The 24,546-nt window shown below is 46.7% G+C and overlaps 1 protein-coding gene across 1 annotated transcript in view; it reads left to right on the top strand.

The window, feature by feature from the left end:
* The first annotated feature begins 39 nt into the window (after positions 1-39).
* Positions 40-24,546, top strand: part of ralgapa1 (Ral GTPase activating protein catalytic subunit alpha 1) — a 66,103-nt gene continuing 41,596 nt past the window's right edge. The window contains 15 exon segments of the mRNA XM_076977601.1: positions 40-415; positions 3,824-3,934; positions 4,534-4,583; positions 5,507-5,564; positions 5,937-5,980; positions 7,949-8,126; positions 10,295-10,410; positions 10,628-10,766; positions 10,892-11,100; positions 11,212-11,460; positions 15,980-16,153; positions 17,110-17,244; positions 17,694-17,842; positions 19,518-19,641; positions 20,487-20,724. Coding sequence (XP_076833716.1) covers positions 310-415; positions 3,824-3,934; positions 4,534-4,583; positions 5,507-5,564; positions 5,937-5,980; positions 7,949-8,126; positions 10,295-10,410; positions 10,628-10,766; positions 10,892-11,100; positions 11,212-11,460; positions 15,980-16,153; positions 17,110-17,244; positions 17,694-17,842; positions 19,518-19,641; positions 20,487-20,724 — 2,080 coding nt within the window. The 5' untranslated portion in view covers positions 40-309.

Raw genomic sequence — 24,546 nt, 5'->3', positions numbered from 1 at the left:
AGGGGGGGTTACGTCTGCGTTGAATTGTTCTGCGGTCCATTAAGGTGTTTTCCGTGTCCCGACTCCGCCATGTTTTCACTCTGCTGAGAGGTGTGTGTCTCCAGCACAGGGAGGCTCCTCCGCTTTTGTGTAGCCTCTTGCAAAAATGCACGCTTCTCCTCCAAGTCCTGCCGTGTATCTACATACGTTAGCCCACACTGGGGTGTGAGAGCGCCACGACTAATGTTAGATAGCCCAGACTGGTCCGGTTAAGCAGGGTTCGGCCGAACCAGCCGTGTGATTGTCAACACTCTCCAGATCTTCTCGGAAATGTTCTCCAAAAAGCCCCACGGCGATGTCAGGAAGTCCACGCAGAAAGTGTTGGACCCCAAGAAGGACGTGCTGACACGACTCAAACACCTGCGGGTCGTTATTGGTGAGTGACTTAAGGCCCTTGTGTGTTGGGTAAGTTGCGGTCCAAAGCAAGGGGAGTGAGACGGGCTGGACTGGGACTGGATCTGAGGTTCCGTGTGGCTGCATTCCTCCTACATTAACACTCTTGGGTTTACACGATCCAGGCTCATGTGCTGTGAAATGTCTTCTCGAGCCTTTAGCTTTATGATGAGTGTGTGTTGTCTGCAAGTCTCTGCTTTCAACTTTTGTTATGACATGTCACGTTTTTTTTCAATATTGAGAATAACAAATGTTTTTAAACCCCAAACTTGCTCCAGCGAAGGGGGTTTCGGGGGGTTGAAGTGATGGTGTGATGTGTGTGGTGTGATGTGTCAGCTTTGCCTTCCCAGTGTCTAATGAAGGAATGGGTCCAGGGAAGAGGGCCCGGAGCAGAGTGTCAACAGGCAGCAGGACACAGGCGGGTCTTGAGCAGGCCCGTGTTGTGTTGGAGGCGAGCGAGGGCTTGACTCTGGGTGGGACGTCTGTGAACAAAAGAAATAAATGAGCACTTCCTTTGGGACCGGTCAGGGAAACCAAGTGGAGAAAAGATTCTGGGAGCTTGGTCCTGACGCTCAACAAGCTTCCTGATAGATGTTCTCAATGACAACATTTTTCTTAATACTTTACAGGGAGTGTTTTTATTGAGGGGGGGAGGGGTTACATTTGTCACTAAGTGGATAAAAAAATGAAATTAAACCTTTTCTCTGCACAGTTGCTGCTTGATCATATGAAGCAGTTTCCTTTATTGCACTGTAGGTTGGCCAGAGACTTCCTGTTTCTGTTGGTAGGGAACTGGTACAGAACAAAAAGGTTCTTGTTCATTTTAGTCCATACCATGAGAAACCACTTCTGTTGAAAACCTTTGATGTGTTTTCTTATTTTTAACAAGTCAACTTGCTGAGCTGTTTCTAACCCCTCATAAAATGCAGGCCCTGATGTTTCGCCTGAGTAGTTGATTAAATATTACATGATTGAGTGAAGCTTTAGTGGTTAGAGTTAAATTCTTGTCTCAAACAGCTTTTTGTAATGTTTTGTTCAAATATGTAATGTTTCTCTTGCTATCTGCATTGACCAAAATGTGTACTTTGCTCTCTTCTTCTTATTGAATAGTGTACATGAGTCTATTCCTAATGTGAGATCTGGGTGTCCTCTGTAAACCCACTAGGTGTAGTGGGAGGTTTGCTGTCTAAAGGGCACCAGGGTTTGTGATGGATGTCAGGGTTTGTGATGGACCCAACCACTGGTTGGTGGTCTTGCAAATGGAAAGGGACTGTAGAACAAGGCGCTTTTTGGTGCCAGTGGCTTGTGCAGACAGTTGGTGTTGTGGTTCTGTTCATGCCTTCACCACAGTCATGTTCCCCTTTTCAATCTCTGCAATAACTGATCAGCTGTAATAGTACGTAGCTGCTGATGTTGCCCTCAGTATTTGCAGCACTGTGGTCAGTGGTCATTCTTCATGTTGATGACGAGCTATTGGCAGATTGCCTCGTTCGGGCGTCTGGCTCTGGTTCAGTACGTTTGATGCGACAGAGAGATCACTTGCGTTTCCTTCAGGGTTCTTGTGTGTCCTTATGTTTTGCTGTAATGTTTTCTTTCTGGATCTGGTGTTCTAGAGTTTGCAGCTCACAGATGACGGTGTTTTCCATCATCTCTGGAAGATTTTAGAGGGCCATCTAATGGTTCTTGGGCGTGTTCTGTTTAAGATAATGACCCAGTGGTCTTTAAACAGCACCGGGCCGTGTGCCCCCTTCCTCTTGTTGCTGTTGCCCCGGATACGCCCTCCGACCCCCCCTGGTCGTGGTAGCCACTGAAGGGGCAGCGGCATCACCTTTCTGTTAATGTTTGTGCATTATCTTTTCAAGGTTTAAGGTTATCTTTTCAATTTTAACTTTAACTGAGTTCATTTTTGGACTTGGCCTATAAATAAAAAAAGGAATGACGTTCCATTTCTTTAAACCGTCTCTAATGTTTATCTAAAGAGAATCATAATTTTCTTTCCTCAATTTAGATGCATTTTTTTGTCAACGAGACTCGTATTTGATTTTGTATTCCATTTTAGAGGGTACCTATCTAATATATGTTGATGATGGGTTTATGGAAGAATTTCTGTTTAACTGACATTTATCTTATACCCTGACAAAGGACCAAAATCCTGGAACTGTGTTACTAGATCAGGTAGAGAACTGGTTTATCTGGATTACTCAGATAAATCAGAATAGAATCAGGAAAGATAAAGATCATTTTATGACCATCCTTTTCAAATGTTTTGTGAATACTATTGAGTATTGCATAGTGTTGCATAGTTTTGGGATCCTTAATTTTATGGATTGAATTATTGCTCCGTTGTTTTCTTAATTTCTCAGGAAGTAGTTTCATTGGTTTGTATCCACTTTCATCATTCTTCTGCTGGGTCAACACCATCTTTTACTCAGGTTCTTGTATTCATTTCACTTTGCACTTTTCTTCTGTGTGGCTGCAGCCTGCTGTATCTGTTCTCTCTCCAGTCGGTTTTATATCACTTTCTTCTGGGAATAATCTAATGCCGACCGTTTAGCTCTTAGCATCCGCTTTAGCAACATCCCAGAGAACACGAGGCTCCAGCACTGCGAGTATACACCACAATAAAAACGATTTTGTAGCCCATGATGGTTATACTGCTGTCTGAAACCTCTCGCGCGCGTCGTCTTCTTCTCGCGCCTCGTCCTCGCGTGCGTCCTCTTACGCGCACCGTCCTCTCGCGCGCCCCCTGTTGTGGGCCATATCTCGGCGTCAGACGCGTCCTGGCTGTGGGTGTCAGGACTCAGAAGAGTTTATTGTGTGACATTAAGCACTCAAAGCACGAGGTGATCCCTTTTCTGAAGATTGAAAATATCCCACGTTACTTTGCAGCGTCCTTTGTGATAGTAAACTGGGTCGCGCCAGTGTTCACTTCCTGGCACACACCAAGATACTTGCAGCACACTGTGTGTTGATCTAGTAGAAATAGTTGTTGTTCAGTGAGCTGGAGATAATTGAGGTGTTGATCCAGCCCAGATCGCAAGGTTGGTAGGAAGGTTCTGCAGCCGAGAGAGAGGGAGGGACCCGGTGGGGGGGGGGGGGGGGGGGGTGATACCCATGGATCCAAAATGTGGTGTGTTGTAGGGGCCTATCGGACCTCCCCATGATGCTTTGCTGGTGACCTTCATCCACCTCATCACATCACCCTGCAGACAGAAAACACAATGTGTGTTCAAATTCATGGCAGATAACCAGGATTTACTTCTCTACTGACATTGTATTTCGGATCACGTGTGTGTGTGTGTAAGTCAGTAACTGTTTAGTCTTTTGATGTTTTGCCGCATGACTGCAATAATTTAATATGATCGCTCTTTGTGTTTTGCCTCTTCAACAGAAAACGCAGAGCCGGCCGAACTCAAACACTTCTTTGATCAGAACTACTCCCATATCTATTACGTCTTTTTTGAGAATTTCGTTAGCATCGAGGTTAACCTCAAACAGAAAGGTGAGTGAGTCTGTTCAGACCCATTATCTCACTTCTATTTTGTGACAACCCTCCGAACCTCCTTCTGTCTGAACACCAGCCTCCCTACAAGGCAGCGTAGCTCCAAACTTGTGAGTGCTGTCCTCAGACCACCAGTGTGTGCTACAGAGAAAGATTCATTTTTAATTAACTGCGTCCATGAATTTGTTTTGGAAAACCTATCTGGGGTTTGAATCCCTGTTGCACAAATCGTAGTACCTGAGATAGCCTAAATCTTTCAAATATTTCTCAGAGATCCAGGGACTGCTTACAAAAAATAGCCCCGCTAAATTAGCAACTCTTGTGCCCATTTTAAAAGTGTGCTGCCCTTTCACTATTAAGCTGTTAAGCTCCATCTAGCTGTATGCTTTCATCACCATCAGTGGTGTGAACCTGCCTGTTGAGCGCCCTGGGCTTGCTGTTCAGGCCTTTTTAACGGATGGTGTTTGCATATAATACCCTGGTATTCTTAAAATGTCTGTTGTTTAGTTATTAATAGCGTGCCATGGTATGCCGTGGGATCAGTCATCTTCTGTTCTAGTCCGTTGAGATCACTGAAATCACATTCTCCCCTGTGCTAGGTCACAAATCACAGAGGGAGGAGCTCGACTCCATTCTGTTCATATTCGAGGTAAGAAACGCCCTTTGTGGCCGCCGCTGTGAACCCACAGGTGGGGCTTGTGTGCCATCTTGTATGCGCTGTCTGATGACACTCTAAAACACCGCTCGGTGGGAGGGGCTTAGGTAGAGTGCCGATGTCCTTCTAATTGCCGTCTAATTAAACTTGCCAGAGATTCACGGACGTGTGTGTGTGTGTGTGTGTGTGTGTGTGTGTGTGTGTACCAGTGATGGTGGCTGTGTGTGTGTGTGTGTGTGTGTGTGTGTGTGTGTGTGTGTGTGTGTGTGTGGGGCACTGTTTGCTCATTTACATCCAAACATAAGTAGAGGTGATTAAGATTAGTTCAAATCACGCTGAGTAAAGTTTGCCTTCTTGAGCGCAGACACACACACACGTCCAGGTACTCCTCACCACACCCGTCTCTGAGTCACAGGTTGGCTTGCGTTGGGCTTCCAGTGTTCCGACACCTGTTGTGCTGGGCGGTGTTTGGTAGAGCGTTCAACACAGACACCTGAAGTTTCGCCATGCCGATCTCAGCAGGTCAACGCTGCCTTAATTGCAACATGCTGTTATAGACGTGTGGGGGTTTAGACACACAGGACTGACAGCTGGTCTGCCAAGTTTTGAAATACCACTGATCAACCTGTTCTCTCTGCAGACCTTGCAACACGCTTAAGGGTTTATACGTAACATTTTATTACTACATTTGTGTGTGTGTGTTTGAGTGTGTTTGTGTGTGTGTGTTTGTGTGTGTGTGCGCTCATGCTTCCTGGAATCCTCTTCAAGTATATAGGAATAATAAACATTTCAGTGTTTTACACAAGGTAGTTAAATAAAGAAGGCAGTGTGTCTTCTTTCGGTCAGTTCCACGGCACGCTTTGAATCAAACCGTTGAAATGGTTGTGAAACTAAGCGATCTGTTTCTTTTCTTACAGAAAATCTTGCAGCTGTTGCCAGAGAGAGTCCGCGGGCGATGGCAGTTCCATAGCATCGGTGAATTCTTGTCTTTAAGTCTTTCTCATGTCACCCCCGAGTCCCCCTGTGTGCAGGAGCGTGGTTTGAGTGGTGATTCCTGCGTCTGGGTGACCAGCGCTGTGTGTTTGTAGAAGCTTAAACACTCACGACGGTGGTCTCTCCTTTTCCACTGCACCGAGGCCTGGTGTTGGTAGGATACACAGACCACCAAGAAAAAACAAGAGAATGCCAAAGAGCTGGGACCAAGCCACACCCAGCTCTGACCGAGAGCTCTAACATACGCTGTGTGTGTGTGTGTGTGTGTGTGTGTGTGTGTGTGTGTGTGTGTGTGTGTTTTTAAAGTGTGTTTTCTGTGCATGTTTTCAGGAATGTTTTTTTTACCCCCTACAGGTCTTATCTTGAAGAAACTTCTGCACACAGGGAACTCCCTAAAGGTGCAAACATCTTCTACATCTGTGATACACATACATCTGATGTCCTCAGGACCCATTTCATAGTGATACACATACGTGTATTACCATCATGACCCATTTAATAGTGATACATATACGTGTATTACCATCAGGACCTGTTTTATAGTGATACACATACATGTATTACCATCAGGACCTGTTCTAAAATACACTCTTGTATTTGTATTTCTATGCATTCTTGACATTCTTGAGTCAATGTACAGTTGTGATCAAATTTATTCAACCCCCAATGCTGCGAAGGGTTTTATGGAATTCAGTGCACATTTGTAATTGTGTTCATAATGAAATCTTACAAGGACTTGTTAAAGAACTAAATGCAACTAAGATAGCATCAATTTTTTTTGTCATAAAGTATTAAATGGCCTTTTTGTGATTTCTTCATTGACACAATTATTCAACCCCTTTACGACTACCACTCCTAAGAACAGAGGTTCATTCCAGTGTTTTCCATCAGGTATTGAAAACATCTGTGGATGTCAACGAGCAGCAATCAAGCATGATAAGCACCAATTAGGCAGATTTAAAAGGACTGTGATACTCAGCTCCTTCTAGACATCTACTGGTGTGTTTCCAAGCATGGTGAAGGCAAGAGAATGGTCCCAGAAGACAAGAGAAGAGGTTATTGCTCTTCACAAGAATGGCAATGGATATAAAAAGATTGCGAAGTTGTTAAATATTCCAAGAGACACTATCGGAAGTATCATTCGCAAGTTCAAGTTAAAGGGCACAGTGGAAACGTTACCTGGTCGTGGCAGAAAGAAGATCCTGACCGTGACTGCTGTGCGCTACCTGAAGCGTAATGTGGAGAAAAATCCCCGCGTGACTGCTAAGGAACTGAAAAAAGACCTGTCAGATGTGGGCACTGAAGTTTCAGCTCAGACAATAAGGCGCGCACTGCATAACTTAGACCTCCATGCCAGAACGCCCAGACGCACCCCCTTGCTGACTCCAAAGAACAAGAAAAGTTGACTGCAGTATGCCAAAAGTCATGTGGACAAGCCACAAAGGTTTTGGGACAGTGTACTGTGGTCAGATGAAACTAAATTAGAACTGTTTGGGACAATGGACCAGCGCTATGTTTGGAGAAGGAAGAACCAGGCTTATGAACAAAAGAACACCTTGCCTACTGTGAAGCATGGCAGGGGGTCAATTATGCTTTGGGGCTGTTTTGCTTCTAATGGTACAGGAAAGCTTCAACGTGTGCAGGGTACCATGAATTCCCTTCAGTACCAGGAGATCTTGGAGGAAAATGTGATGGAGTCAGTCACAAACCTGCGGCTTGGGAGACGTTGGACCTTCCAACAGGAAAATGATCCGAAGCACACATCCAAGTCCACTAGAGCATGGTTGAACATGAAAGGCTGGAACATTCTAGAGTGGCCATCGCAATCACCAGACTTAAATCCAATTGAGAACCTCTGGTGGGACCTAAAGAAGGCAGTTGCAGTGCGCAAGCCTAAGAATGTGACTGAACTGGAGGCTTTTGCCCATGAAGAATGGGCTAAGATACCCATAGGTCGCTGCAAGACACTTGTGTCAAGCTATGCTTCACGCTTGAAAGCTGTCATAACTGGAAAAGGATGTTGTACTAAGTACTAAAAAATAATGTCACTAGGGGGTTGAATAAAACTGATAATGATGTGAGCACAGTAAAGACATTTGTGGTTATTCCTTCATAAATATTATGTTATGTTTGTCTAATTTATAAGTGCCTCTTTGATATAATTGTAAATAAGATGACTGAAATGATCAAAATCAATGTCAAACTGGCCAAAACACTTTATTTCAGTGGGGGTTGAATAAATTTGATCATAACTGTAAATGCACTTTTATAATTGTTTGGGTGTGTTTGTGTGTGTTTGTGTGTTTATATGTGTGTGTGTGTGTGTGTGTGTGTGTGTTTATATATGTGTGTGTGTGTGTGTGTAGATCCGGAGGGAGGGCGTGCGTCTCTTCCTGCTCTGGCTGCAGGCCCTACAGGACAACGCTCTCCGCGAGCAGCTCTGGATCTTCTCCTGCCTCATCCCAGGATTCCCTGCACCGCAGTCGGAGCTCGGCCCCCGCACGCTGGACAACCTGATCAGCCCCAACCTCAACCTGCAGGAGGGTCAGTGTCTCTCCTCACACACACTCCCTCTACAGGAGGGTCAGTGTCTCTCCTCACACACTCCCTCTACAGGAGGGTCAGTGTCTCTCCTCACACACTCCCTCTACAGGAGGGTCAGTGTCTCTCCTCACACACTCCCTCTACAGGAGGGTCAGTGTCTCTCCTCATACACTCCCTCTACAGGAGGGTCAGTGTCTCTCCTCACACACTCCCTCTACAGGAGGGTCAGTGTCTCTCCTCACACACACTCCCTCTACAGGAGGGTCAGTGTCTCTCCTCACACACTCCCTCTACAGGAGGGTCAATGTCTCTCCTCACACACTCCCTCTACAGGAGGGTCAGTGTCTCTCCTCACACACTCCCTCTACAGGAGGGTCAGTGTCTCTCCTCACACACTCCCTCTACAGGAGGGTCAGTGTCTCTCCTCACACACTCCCTCTACAGGAGGGTCAGTGTCTCTCCTCACACACTCCCTCTACAGGAGGGTCAGTGTCTCTCCTCACACACACTCCCTCTACAGGAGGGTCAGTGTCTCTCCTCACACACACTCCCTCTACAGGAGGGTCAGTGTCTCTCCTCACACACACTCCCTCTACAGGAGGGTCAGTGTCTCTCCTCACACACACTCCCTCTACAGGAGGGTCAGTGTCTCTCCTCACACACACTCCCTCTACAGGAGGGTCAGTGTCTCTCCTCACACACACTCCCTCTACAGGAGGGTCAGTGTCTCTCCTCACACACACTCCCTCTACAGGAGGGTCAGTGTCTCTCCTCACACACACTCCCTCTACAGGAGGGTCAGTGTCTCTCCTCACACACACTCCCTCTACAGGAGGGTCAGTGTCTCTCCTCACACACACTCCCTCTACAGGAGGGTCAGTGTCTCTCCTCACACACACTCCCTCTACAGGAGGGTCAGTGTCTCTCCTCACACACACTCCCTCTACAGGAGGGTCAGTGTCTCTCCTCACACACACTCCCTCTACAGGAGGGTCAGTGTCTCTCCTCACACACACTCCCTCTACAGGAGGGTCAGTGTCTCTCCTCACACACACTCCCTCTACAGGAGGGTCAGTGTCTCTCCTCACACACACTCCCTCTACAGGAGGGTCAGTGTCTCTCCTCACACACACTCCCTCTACAGGAGGGTCAGTGTCTCTCCTCACACACACTCCCTCTACAGGAGGGTCAGTGTCTCTCCTCACACACACTCCCTCTACAGGAGGGTCAGTGTCTCTCCTCACACACACTCCCTCTACAGGAGGGTCAGTGTCTCTCCTCACACACACTCCCTCTACAGGAGGGTCAGTGTCTCTCCTCACACACACTCCCTCTACAGGAGGGTCAGTGTCTCTCCTCACACACTCCCTCTACAGGAGGGTCAGTGTCTCTCCTCACACACTCTCTCTACAGGAGGGTCAGTGTCTCTCCTTACACACACTCTCTCTACAGGAGGGTCAGTGTCTCTCCTTACACACACTCTCTCTACAGGAGGGTCAGTGTCTCTCCTCACACACTCCCTCTACAGGAGGGTCAGTGTCTCTCCTCACCCACACTCCCTCTACAGGAGGGTCAGTGTCTCTCCTCACCCACACTCCCTCTACAGGAGGGTCAGTGTCTCTCCTCACACACACTCCCTCTACAGGAGGGTCAGTGTCTCTCCTCACACACACTCCCTCTACAGGAGGGTCAGTGTCTCTCCTCACACACACTCCCTCTACAGGAGGGTCAGTGTCTCTCCTCACACACACTCCCTCTACAGGAGGGTCAGTGTCTCTCCTCACACACACTCCCTCTACAGGAGGGTCAGTGTCTCTCCTCACACACACTCCCTCTACAGGAGGGTCAGTGTCTCTCCTCACACACACTCCCTCTACAGGAGGGTCAGTGTCTCTCCTCACACACACTCCCTCTACAGGAGGGTCAGTGTCTCTCCTCACACACACTCCCTCTACAGGAGGGTCAGTGTCTCTCCTCACACACTCCCTCTACAGGAGGGTCCACACCTCCGGCTTGGGTCCTTCACCTTGAACGAAACCACTGAATGAAACTGGGTTTCCACACCCACACACACGCGCGCGCACACACACACACACACACACACACACACACACACACACACACAAAGTGGTGTCCACGCTTCACGTACCATGTATCTTCGTCCACAGCACAAGTCACACCCGAGGAGATCAACCCCTTGGTGCTGCCCCAGTCCAGCGACAAGGCTCAGGAAGATCTCACGGGCTACTTCCTGGAAGCTCTACTCAAGTACATGGTGAACCAGGTACTGCGTGAACCTCCTCCCCACCAGCCACTGACCTGGACCTGACCAGAACCTGCAGCGATGGAGAGGAGATATATACATCATCATAGCTTTAGCTTCACCCCCCCCCCCCCCCCCCCCCCACCCAGCAGCACCACACACCTCCTGCCCCCATCACCCCGTCTGGTCCAGAACACCGGGCTCACTCTGACACTGGGCCTCTGGTCTCTACTCACAGGCCAAGAGTCTGGAGTGGAAATGTAAGGAGAACCATGAGAAAGGTTTCGCTTTTCTCTTTGCCAACTTTAAGAAGTATTACCTGTCCCACATCTTCCCCAACTTCTCCAAGGAGAAGAGTTTGTACAGTCCGGTTCTAGGTAAGAGTCCACGGAAAGTTGAGATTATTATAGTTGATTTAAACATGTATTTCGAGTTCAATAGTATGTCTTCTGAAAGTGCACGTCTGTCTCACGGTCTGACGGTCGGTGCGATGTTACCCCAGAGGTTCCCCCGATGAGAGCCAAACCTGGATACGTGGTGGTGAAGAGGGACCCAGAGACCAACGAAGCGCTGTACTGCACTAAAGAGAACTTCCTCAATGCCAGAGTCATCTTCATCCGCTGGGTGGTGTCCTTCTGGCTGGAGCCCAGGACCAACACGGGGACCCACATCCCCGGAGTAGACGGAGAAAACGTGCCAAAGAACATACAGGTGGGGCTTTTGGGGCGGCAGGTCGTAGGAAACTCGCGCACGCACACACACACACACACACACGCACGCGTCGGGGCGGGAGAGTAACCTGCGGGCGCGTGTGTGTCCCAGAGAGCGGCGGCCGGGCTGGCATCGCGGGCGGAGGAGACGTCCTGCCCCCGGGTGGATGCGCTGGAGGGCGGAGGGTGCGTGGAGGTGGAGCAGTCGCACTCCAACACCAGCACGCTGACGGAGAGGGAGCCCAGCTCCTCCAGCCTGTGCAGCGTGGACGAGGAGCACCTCACCGACATCGAGGTGGTCCGCCACGTCCTCTGCTCCTCCAGGACCAACGTCAACTTCATCACAGAGATCTTCCGGCAGGTAGCCCCGCCCCCACCTCCTTTCCTCCAATCAGGAACAAAGCAGCTGTTTTAAAATATCTGACAAGCGATGTATAAGGAGCAGGAGGAGGTCTTCACTGGCCCGAGCCTCATGGTTCCTCTGCTGAAATGTGAAAGGCTTTTACATCCTGACACAGTAATGTAGGGACGTTTACTCAGTGCCTTCTCTTTTAACACACACACACACACACACACACACACACACACACACACACACACACACACACAGGTAAAGCAGAGCAGGAAAGCACCGTATTAACTCCAGTCAGTAAGGGGAAGACACCGTGCATACACAGCCCATATCGATCAGGTTCTGCTGGGAGGTCGAGTTTCAGACTGTCCCACAGGTCTAACCACAAAGCGTTGACAACACTTATCTGTGTGACATGAGGCACGCTGCCCATTACTGTCTAGGGCTTCATGGAAGCACTCATGGACTTCAGTCTGAGCTGTTCACGTCCGACATCTTAACACGCGTGTGTCCCTGCGTGTCCGTGTGTCCCTGCGTGTCCGTGTGTCCCTGCGTGTCCGTGTGTCCCTGCGTGTCCGTGTGTCCCTGCGTGTCCCTGCGTGTCCGTGCGTGTGTCCGTGCGTGTGTCCGTGCGTGTGTCCGTGCGTGTGTCCGTGCGTGTGTCCGTGCGTGTGTGTGTCCCTGTGTGCGTGTGTGTCCGTGCGTGTGTGTCCCTGTGTGCGTGTGTGTGTCCGTGCGTGTGTGTGTCCCTGTGTGCGTGTGTGTGTCCCTGTGTGCGTGTGTGTGTCCCTGTGTGCGTGTGTGTGTCCCTGTGTGCGTGTGCGCGCGTACGTGTGTGTGCGCGCGTACGTGTGTGTGTGCGCGCGTACGTGTGTGTGCGCGCGTGTCTGTGTCCCTGTGTGTGTGTGTGTGTGTGTGTGTGTGTGTGTGTGTGTGTGTGTGTGTCAGGGTTCCCCTCAACTGCTCACTTGTATGAAAAATGAGATAAAAATGTAAGTCGCTCTGGATAAGGGCGTCTGCCAAATGCCATAAATGTAAATGTAAATCTGAATTGATAGTTATAAAGATTTTAAGAAAGTCTGCAAAGTGATTCCTTTAGCATTAATTCAATTAATCAAAAATGTCATTTTATATTCAGAGTTGACTGTTTTGATGCCCATGTTAAAAGTGAATGACTAACTTAGTTGACTTCAAGTGTAATAACAAGATTATCACTGATGCTATGAGACAAAAGATGTAATAGAGATTCTTTCAAGAAACATCCTAATACAAATTATAAAACCACAATGGCTTGTCAAATGGCCCATATCTTCTAAAGTAAAAGAGACTCATTTCAAAATAATAAATAAGATATATCCTGTAGCCATGTTTCTTGAAAGAAGATTTAAACTTTGTGGATTCATGTACCTTTTGTAAGTCAGAAGATGAATTCCAGGAGCATTTGTTTTTTCATGTCAACATTCACAAAGTTTTTGCATGGACACTAGAAACTCGATTAATCTCAAACTTAACATTCTTTTGATAACATTTTACTTTATGTGGAAAACTTAAGTTCAGATTTCTCTGATGCCATAAATGTAGTCGTACTTTTAGCAAAATACCACATTCACTACAGTAAGTTGAGTGGTTAAAAGCCTTATTTTCTCTTTGAATGAATGAATTAAGAATCATTAAGTAGATTAAAAAACTTGGAAAATGCTAGAATCATCTCACACCAGATTTCTCTAGAAATCTATAGGTCTAATCTCATTATATAGCTTTGCTCCTCTGTTTTATGTATGTACTGAATGTGTATATGCATACGTGTATTATTGTTAGGGGTGGGCATAGATTCATTTTTTAAATCTAGATTAATCTCACTGAAATATTGAAATTAATCTAGATTAATCTATATTAAAATGGCTCATATGTGTGCTACCCAAGTAATGACTAAAAGTCCGTTTTTGAGATAGGGTTTCTTAATACAGAGGGTGCATTAGACCAGGGGCTCATCTCCTCACTGTAAAAAATTTCAAGTCTCACCAACTAAAAAAATCTTAGTGACCCGTTGCACCTAATTTTTTTAGTTGGTCTAATTTAAGCTCTGCAAATTGCAATTTTTAAGTTCTGCTGACAACTACAGAATTCAGTCTAATTAAAGAAAATAAGTTGAGCCAACAAAATGTTATATATTAACCAAATACACCTAGTGAGTCCAACAAAATGTTTTATGTTGTTCCAGCTACAATTGTTTAGTTCAGGTAATTATTCATTAGTATCCAAGTTGTCTGAACTATACATTTTATGCTTTATGAAGTAAATTCAAAATATACAGAATATAATTAAGTAATTGTGCATTTTATTTGCATGTCAAAAAGTAAACATAAAATATTACCAAACAGGCATATGAGAGCTGCTTTATAAATGTAATAAAAATTGAAACGTCGTCGAGTCAGGAGGACAAGAATGAGCCATGACACCAACGTTAGCTCAATGCTATTTTATTAGCAATACGCTAACGGCAAAAACACACTGTTTCTAAGGGAGGGGGGACACTAACACGCATACAACACACATCCAGGGAAACGGGAGAACTGACCGCGGAGCTGTATGTGGTTGGAAAAAGTATCTAAAAAAGTACTTAATTAGAAATCGATTGGGCTTCAGCAAATGCTTAATTACTACGCAGATCTAGCTAGCTAGGTAGCTAACGTTAGTCCGCATGCTAACAGTTTGCCGACGTGAGGTAAAGTTAAATTCCAAATGGACAGTTAACGCGTGACGGTTAATTAACCGTTAATCGGTAGCTTGTCCTTGCCAACCACAACAGTATTAACACCAACATTACTAAACTCATAGCAAAGTTAAACACTGAAAAACAACTTGTTGGCTTAGCTCTAGTTTTGATAACTATACGTTTGGAAAATATGTTGAAATACGACCTAGTTCAAAATTCAAACTCAACAAACACCACCAAGTTAGTTGTGTTAGCTTAGTAAAGATCCACATTAACTTCACTCAGTGAACGTTTGAAGTCCTCTAGATAAATGGTGAAACGCTGGGTCTTCATTTTAGTTTTGGTGCAGAAGGCGCCAAGAAAATCTTCTCTCGAGCATGCGCATTAGCTTCACCACTACCACTATTGCTCGCCCAACACAGTTTTTTACTTTGGACTTGACATGTTGACTGAGAACCATAATGCTCATTCACTGAACACAAAATATTAAGTTGAATGGTAAAAATGCAGCAGCTGATGGCACAACTCGTTTTTTGTTTTTGGAGTAACAATTTTTATGTTTCATGCTTTGCCCACATAAATTTTTATATTCACAGAACATAAGCAAACAAAGATTTTTTACAGTGCTGTTTCCAAAATGCATCACTGCTTGAGAAAGCTGTTCTACTTTGATACTTGAAGAAAAAAAACATGCTCAATAAAATGTAGGCTACTCGTGTTCAACGGTTTATTCTTCAGTTAAACATGCATTTGTAAGCCTACATATTGTACATTAAAAAGGGTTGATAACATGTTTATTCAGCTAAACATGATATTTGAAATGTAAGCCAAAATTTTGTACATTTAACCTCACGGACGTAATTTGGGGGGGACTTTTTCAAAAGCCGGTTTTGGTCCTCTGCAGTTTTAACTGTTAAAAAGAAATATTTAAATAGCGACGAATCTAGCGCTAGGACCATGCAGAAAACGACTGCTCCGAGCTCCGCTCCGGTAACACTTTACGTTCCTAAAAATGAATTTTCCATGAAGCAAACCGGGCGACTTTGTGGCAGCATCCATGTAAACACACGTACGATTTGTAATTCAGGTTTGAAAACTCGTTCTCGCCCCTTCTGTGCAATTTGGTTAGGAATACAGCAGAGCTAAACTATCAAGTTGAAAGTCATCATAGTTTGCTTACCCATTTTGACCCTGTTCCCAACCCAACTTTAAGAATAGATTAACGGCGATAATTTTTATATCGCCCGATAAGAGTATCAAATTAACGAACGCCGTTAACGCTGTTAACGGCCCACCACTAATTATTGTTATTATTATTTGTCTACTGTCAATGTGTCATTATTTTGCCAGCAAGTTCATTTAAAATTATATTGATTCTACAGGGCCTATGCTGACTTTTACTTTGCAAAAGTTTGGTCATTCTCCTGTAGAGAAATTTGTTTGTTTGTTCAGCACCGAAAGCTAGTGTTTCCTGTATGTGTAGCTGCTTTACGTGAATGTCACCTTCTCACAGGTCCACTGCTAAATTGCCAGTCATGTTGAGTGTGAATTAAGTTTTCGTTTAATCAGCGCTTAATGTCATGCACAGAACACTTCAGGATGCATGGCCTGAAATGGCATTCGGTCTTTTGTATTTGCATTGAATAAACATCGTTTTTTGACAACATATTCAGTAGGTAAACAGTACATAACAGTAGGTAAATGGTGCCAGGTGCAGTCCTTGAATTTGAGGAAGTTGGTCCTGGAAAGTCATTGAAAGGTCCTTGAATTTGATGTTAACCGAGGTGTGGGAACCCTGGTGTGTGTGTCCAGGCGTTCCTCTTGCCCATGTGTGAGGCGGCGGCCATGCGCCGGGTGGTGCGGGTGTATCAGGAGTGGATCTCCCAGGAGGACAAGCCCCTCTTCATGGCTGAACCCGAAGAGGAGGAACCCGGTCAGAGACAGCAGGACCCAGTTGAGCAGCAGGTCCCCACTAACCAGGAGGAGGTCAGGGTCCCTGCACACGTACACACACACACACACACGTACGCGCACACACACACACACACACACACGTACGCGTGCGCACACACACACACACACACACACACACACGTACGCGTGCGCACACACACACATGTACGCGTGCGCACACACACACACACGTACGCGTGCACACACACACGTACGCACACACACACACACGTACGCACACACACACACACACACGTACGCGCACACACACACACATACACACGCACACGCGTACGCGCACGCACATACACACGCACACGCGTACGCGCACGCACACACGTACGCGCACACGCACACACACACACACACGCACACACACACACACACATACACACGCACATGCGTACGCGCACGCACACGTACGCGCACACACACACGTACGTGCACACGCACACACACACACACGCACATGTACGTACACACACACACACACACGTACGCGCGCACACACGCACACACGTACGCACACACACACGTAGGCACGCGCACACACACACACGTACGCGCACACACACACACACGTACGCGCACACACACACAAATGTACACGTACACACACACACACACACACACCCCTGCAGTCTCCCAGGCACCTGTGTGATAAAGGAACATCTCACCATGGGACTAGTGATCCAAATTTGCTTAATATCCCTTGATGGTGGTAGCTGTGAGTTGAACTGTGCTTTGCAGAGCAAAATGGTTCAGAAGGATGTATAATTTGTCTTGAGATTTTTTGTTTATTATTATTATTATTTATTATTCTGTTTGTTTATTGTCATGTTTATAATGGTAAACACAAAAGGAGGCCCCAGTCTAAACTGCTTAATGTCATGAATTCTGTTTTTTTGATTCACAAGAGACATGCTCTTATTAAAACAGCGTGGATTGACTTACTGTATGTGTGTGTGTATGTGTGTGTGTGTGTGAAGGAGAGGGCTCTGAAGGTCTCTGGCCACTGCAGGAACCCCAGCTGGAACAGGGTTGGTCTGCAGGGATCTGGGAGTAAAGCTTCCAGCAGTGAGCTGGAGTATAACGTCCGTGCAGGTGTTCAGGCCACTCTGCAGGTGTGTCCCACCTCACCCCCGACTGTTTGGTACCTCACCTCCGGGTGTGCGGTTTCGGTACCTCGCCTCCGGGTGTGCGGTTTCGGTACCTCGCCTCCGGGTGTGCGGTTTCTGTACCTCGCCTCCGGGTGTGCGGTTTCTGTACCTCACCTCCGGGTGTGCGGTTTCTGTACCTTGCCTCCGGGTGTGCGGTTTCTGTACCTTGCCTCCGGGTGTGCGGTTTCTGTACCTTGCCTCCGGGTGTGCGGTTTCTGTACCTTGCCTCCGGGTGTGCGGTTTCTGTACCTTGCCTCCGAGTGTGCGGTTTCTGTACCTCGCCTCCGGGTGTGCGGTTTCTGTACCTCGCCTCCGGGTGTGCGGTTTCTGTACCTCGCCTCCGGGTGTGCGGTTTCGGCACCTCGCCCCCCGGTGTGCGGTTTCGGTACCTCACCTCCCCCCCTCCTCTCCAGGTCTTTATCACCAACTCCTCGAACGTCTTCCTGTTGGAGCCGGCCAACGAGCTGAAGTCTCTCCTGGAGGAACACGTGGACATGTGCAAGCGGGTTCTCAACATCTACCGCAGTTTGGTCATGCACCAGACTATGGAGCAGAAGACCTGGTAGGTGTCTCTCCCACCCTGACGCTGCCCAGACACACCCGGCACGCCGCCCTAGTGCTGACACACAGCACAAACACCCACCCTTACACCTGCCGTCATAGCAATAACCATATAGCCATTTCTTAGACCCAGAAAGTCCATGGAAATTTGTATGGAGTTAAAAATAATAGTGTAATCTCTTAGGGCGTACTCACACTAGGCTCTGTGATCCGGGCCCGGGCACGGTTGCCTGCCGAAGCACGGTTCGTTTGGCTAGTGTGAGCGCTCCAACCGTGCCCGGGCCCGGATCAGTTAACCGTGCTCGGGCCCGCTTGAAGAGGTGGGCCAGGGCACGATTCATGTGGACTCGGGCACGGTTCACTTCTAGTGTGAGCGCTATCCGTGCCCGGGCCCGCTTGGTGCCTCGTGTGATTGGTTCATTTCGCTGGAACTCAAACATGACGTCAGTGATGCGACGCTCACGTTAAACAGTCATAGCGGCAAAGCGATTAGCAGACAATCGTTGTGTTAAATTATCGATAAATCTGTGCTTGCACCGTGTTTCTGCACTCCCAAAACGACTCCAAAAATACAATAGAAAGAGAATCGTGAACTCTATAGTGTCGTGCGAGCGCGCTTTTTTTCCCAAATAAAGTGCCGTTGTGATGACGTAAGCGTGCTCGGGCCGGGTTGCTGAAGCGAGTGTGAGTGCAGGCCAGAGGGGGAGTGGGGAGGGGGGATAACCGGGCCCCAGCACGGAACCAGCAAACCGTGCCTAGTGTGAGTACGCCCTTACTGCTGAGATGTAGCAGGAATCTTTCTCCCTTAAACCTCAGTGTAATGTAACCTGAATGGACTGGTACCAGATTACTTCAAGAGCTCGACGTGTGACCGGTGCCAGGAGGGTCACACTGAATAACGTCTTTTGCCTACAGAAAAATTGTGTTCATCACTTTGTGTACATATTTCGCATATTCTTTTTGTATCTAAACAAAGAGGTAGAAATAATATTACCATCAAACAATAAATCTGTTAGTGGCCTAAGATACTATACTGTATTTTTACAGACCAGTGCATTTGCTGAATTTATGCCTTTTTCACACATAAACATCACCATGTAATATGTGGTTTTCACAGATACAAAATATTACTGCTGTGGGAAATATTAATTCCAAGTTATATGGGGATTATATTAACCAGGACACTTGGGGTTGGTCTAAGTTCCTCACTTCTCAAAGCTTGCACATATCTATGCAAAATTATATTGTCTGATATTTAATAAAACTACTAATAGTAGGGGGATTTCACAGTACCTGGCAACACACGTAGTGGTCCTGTGAGAAGGTATGTGGACACCAAACTGTTACACATGAAAATGATATGGCAGGTCTATCAAAATATCCTGGGGGTATTTTTAACGGTTTTATAGCCTGTCACAGACGATGAATCTTTACTCACGCCTGAGCTTTAAAAACAGAACTGGCATAATTACGTCCCCCTGTGTGTGTGTGTGTGTGTGTGTGTGTGTGTGTGTGTGTGTGTGTGTAAACCAGTCCTGTCTCATCAGAGCACACAGGATTCACTCAGGTGTGCACATTAAGATCTTCAGACGTTTGAACTTGTGCGATACGCTTGCAGATGACGTTTGTCTGTTTGTGTGTGTGTGTGTGTGTGTGTGTGTGTGTGTGTGTCTCAGGGAGCAGATCCTCCTCGTGTTGCTGCGAGTTACGGAGTGTGTGATGAAGAGGACTCCCTCCATATTACCTCACGGGAAGAAGAACAACACACTCTCTGGCCGGCTGGCAGGAGCCGTTTTTCAGGTCCTCTGCACCACCCACCTACACCCACCACCACGCAACTACACCCACCTACACCTACCACCACCACCCACCTACACCCACCACCACGCAACTACACCCACCTACACCTACCACCACCCACCTACACCCACCACCATGCAACTACACCCACCTACACCCACCACCACGCAACTACACCCACCTACACCTACCACCACCCACCACCACCCAACTACACCCACCACCACCCACCTACACCTACCACCACGCAACTACACCCACCTACACCTACCACCACCCACCTACACCCACCACCACGCAACTACACCCACCTACACCCACCACCACGCAACTACACCCACCTACACCCACCACCACGCAACTACACCCACCTACACCCACCACCACGCAACTACACCCACCACCACACAACTACACCCACCACCTACACCCACCACCACGCAACTACACCCACCTACACCCACCACCACGCAACTACACCCACCTACACCTACCACCACCCACCACCACGCAACTACACCCACCTACACCTACCACCACCCACCTACACCCACCACACCCACCTACACCCAGCTACTTAAACCCACCACCACCCACCTACACCCACCACCACAATGTTTCCCTCCGTTTAGATAAACGGAAGTACTTCATTTACATAATTTACCCAGAAGTCTTTGTCTTTGGCAAAGATTCCCACACAGACACACAGGCATAGTTCCTTCCCTGTGTATTCTAGTCTCCTGTGTATCTGCTGTGTTTCCATGACTCTCCGTGAGTCTTCATGTCTGCTCCGAGCGCTGCCGGTGGGCGTGGCCTTCCAACTCTGTCCCGCCCACGTGTTTCAGACTCTGATAGTGGCGTGGATCAAAGGCAACCTGAACGTCTACATTTCCCGCGAGCTGTGGGACGACCTGCTGGCTGTGCTGTCCTCGCTTACCTGCTGGGAGGAGCTGGTCACCGAGTGGTCCCTCACCATGGAAACGCTCACCAAGGTGTTGGCACGCAACCTCTACAGCCTTGACCTTAACGAGCTGCCCCTGGACAAGCTGAGCGAACAGAAGCAGAAGAAACACAAGGGCAGAGGTGACGGTGCCCGCACACACACACACACACACACACACACACACACACACACACACACACACACACACACACTAGGGGTGTCACGATTCTCTAAATCCTCGATTCGATTTTATTTCCAATTTTAGGGTCACGATTCGATTTTCTTTTCTTTCTTTTTTTTTTGTTACAGCAGAGAGGCCTTCGCCAGTTTTAGATTAGTCTAATTCAGGGGTGGGCAATAAATTTTTACAAGGGGCCACATGAGAAACCTGAATTGTGTCAGAGGGCCACACAAACAAAAATGACGTCATTACGGTGGCCCCACCCACCTCGCACGAACTTCCGCGAATGGTGGAGGCGTTTATACTTGCTGCGTCACATTCTGTACAGTGTTCTCCGAAATGATGTGTGTTAGTATAAAGAAACACCCCTCAAAAACAATGGAAGGAATATTTACCTGACCAATTTTAATGTTGCTTTTTGTTTCAGATTTGAAAAGTGCTGGAATTTAGGCTAAATACTAAATGTTTGAAATTGTAACTACTTTGTTTCACAACAAATAGCTATCTGAATGAACAGTTTTCTTGTATTACATTAACAAATACGAGCCTCTTGTAATTCCAGGACGAAACATGGAGAACGTGAAGACTTTAAACAACCATTAAATAATGTGATTAAAAAGCTTTATTTCGAATCATTTCGAGTATATGTATAAATATTTAACTTAATTAAGTTTAACGTGCTGGGAAATATTGAAATGGACCTTGAAAGTGACGTACAAATGCTTTAATTCCACCTTGTAAAGGTGTATGAACCCTGCAAACATGACTTTGTCCATCGCGCTGAGGCGCGGCGTGCACGCGAAGTTACAAAATTTGAGAGGTGCACGACCTCGGGAATTGACAGCGCGCGAGGCCCTCGCGCACGGGCGGAGCCACCGCGATCACGTCATTTTCGTGGACCCCCGCGCTGCTCGCGCCGCGTCAAGTATAAACCAGGCTTAAACCTAGCTTTAAAGCACTTCTATGGCACTTTCAAGGTCCATTTCAATATTTCCCAGCTGACTCAGGTTCTCTCTAAGCTCGGTTTCTGGAGCGGAAAACCCTGAGTTTTCGTTAACTCTGAGTTTACTTACCCGGTTTCTTCACTGAATCCGCTTTCTGAAATACCCCCTGTTCAGTCAGCTATTTGTTGTGAATCAAAATACAGTTACAATTTCAAGCATTTTCGAGTACTTTAGCCAACATTCCAGCACTTTTCAAACCTGGAACACAATGCACAATTATAATTTGTCACGTAAATGTTCCACCGTTCGCGGAGGTTCGTGCGAGGGGTGCGAAGTCGCGCGCTACATTCACTCGCGGGCTGGACAGGGACGCACAACGGGCCGGATGTGGCCCGCGGGCCGTAGTTTGCCCAGGTCTGGTCTAATTAGTTGGGTTTGATATAAGTGATACAAGTGATTTGTAATACACCACATTAGGCACTAATGGTCAAATTTAAATAATTTAATTGAGATAAATGTAACAATCTTGTTCTCAGTGGAAAACAATAATAATAACAAAAATGAGAGGTCACAGAGGGTACCTGCTATCTAGTGGCTTTTTTTGGTAGCAGCAATGTACACTATTAAAACAGCAATGTGCAACATAAAATACATAATAAAAAATACAGGTACAAAAATAATGTACAAAATAATAGAACAAATAGAGCCTTAACAAACTAAACTCTATCCTACAAAATATCTTGAAAAAGAATTTCATCAGTGTCTTCATACATGGAGGGCAACACTTTAGTTGTAACGACCTTATATTTTCGCGAGTGACCATAGCGGAGCTGAATACGCTACTACAGGATTAGCATCTGCCGAGATTATAATGGCTACTAAAAAAACTTCAAAAGTATTTTGAAAAAGATAAAGATGAATCAAACAAAGTGCAAGTTATGTCATCAACATCTTTCATTTTGCACGACAACAACCAACATGGCATACCATTTAAAACGCGTAAGGCGAAAAAAAACAGTTCAGCCTTTTGTCATTTCGGTCGTGTCGTCTCGTCGCGGTGCGTCTTGGCAAGTAGGCCTATAAACATTTTTTGTTGTTGTTTGCCTTTTAAACCCCGTTACTTGAACCTTTACTTATAATTTTTTTGCTGTTTTATTTTATTTTATTTAAAATATTTTTGATATTTTGCACAGTGCCTGTCTGAGTTCGATATGAGCACTGCCCACTGACGGTTAATTTTCTCTAACGTTTCATAAAAAAAAAAAAAATAAGTAAATAAATAAAAGCTGAATAAAGCCGACCTACCATGTTTATTCATTTATCAATCAATTAATCAAATTTTATTTATATAGCGCTTTTTACAACAGTTGTTGTCACAAAGCAGCTTTACAAGTGCCGAGTCCTAGCCCCCAGTGAGCAAGCCAAGGGCGACAGTGGCAAGGAAAAACTCCCTAAGGGCATGCGGAAGAAACCTTGAGAGCAACCAAGACTCAGGGGGGGAACCCATCCTCCTCTGGCCGACACAGGTCACCAGTCATTTATCTGAGTGTTTTAAGTTTTTACTTTGGAAAAAAGTCCTCAATGAGAACGGGATCCCGTTTAAGGTGCTCTAGATAAATAAATAAAAAACCCGATTCGACTATTAGTCGACTAAAGGGAAAATCTGACTAATCAGATTCGACTATGAAAATCCTTAGTTGAATACACCTCTAGTATAAATATTTAACTTAATTAAGTTTAACGTGCTGGGAATTATTGAAATGGACCTTGAAAGTGACGTACAAGTGCTTTAATTCCACCTTGTAAAGGTGTATGAACCCTGCAAACACGACTTTGTTCATTGCGCTGAGGCGCAGCGGACGCAAAGTTACAAAATTTGAGAGGTGCACGACCTCGCGAATCGACAGCGGGCGAGACCCTCGTGCATTGGCGGAGCCACTGCGATTACATCATTTTCGCCGCGCGGACCCTCGCGCCGCTCGCGATGCATCAAGTATAAACCAGGCTTTACTTTGCGTAGTGTGGGTGCTTGCGTAGCTTACAGGGAGGGATTGTCAATCCTCTTTTTGACTTCGAGGCTCAAGATCGTGACATAATTTTGATCGATTTCAGTCAACACCCCAACACACACACACACATATATGCACACACACACACACACATATACACACACACACACACGGACGTAATTTTGGGGGGGGACGGGGGGGACATGTCCCCCCCACTTTTTCAAAATCCGGTTTTGGTCCCCCCCAGTTTTTATGCTTAAAACCAAATATTTAAATAGCGACAAATCCATGTCCCCCCCACTTTTGAAATCAAAATTACGTCCATGCACACACATACACGCACACACACACTGCACATGCAGACATTCTAAAAAAGCAAGCAAGGCACCTGTGTGTGTGTGTGTGCGTGCGTGTGTGCGTGCGTGTGTGTGTGTGTGTGTGTGTGTGTGTGTGTGTGTGTGTGCGTGTGCGTGTGCGTGTGCGCGTGTGCGTGTGTGCGTGTGTGTTAGGGGTGTCGAGGCATTAGTAGCTACTAGTGCAGATAATAGCGCTACCAGATAGTGAACAGATAGAGCTAAACAGTGAAATCTTCTCTCCTCTCACTCAACGTAAGTGTTCACTGCCCAATCACGCAGGGTTGGTTTAGATGGGTCTTTCCCCATCTAGTCCAGGCAGTCCTCACCTCATACTATGCCTGACGCAGGACACTATTGAGACCCGATGAGACATGGGACAAAGAGCCTTGGGGACGTCGTGACTGGCTCAGGGAGACCGTTGCCAGAGCTGGTCAGCCCTTCTGGTTTGTTGAGCATCTGGCCTGCTAGCGTT

The sequence above is a fragment of the Brachyhypopomus gauderio genome, chromosome 17 (assembly GCF_052324685.1).
Source record: "Brachyhypopomus gauderio isolate BG-103 chromosome 17, BGAUD_0.2, whole genome shotgun sequence".
NCBI classification, from domain to species: Eukaryota; Metazoa; Chordata; class Actinopteri; order Gymnotiformes; family Hypopomidae; genus Brachyhypopomus; species Brachyhypopomus gauderio.
This window is presented reverse-complemented; position numbering and strand designations above follow the sequence as displayed.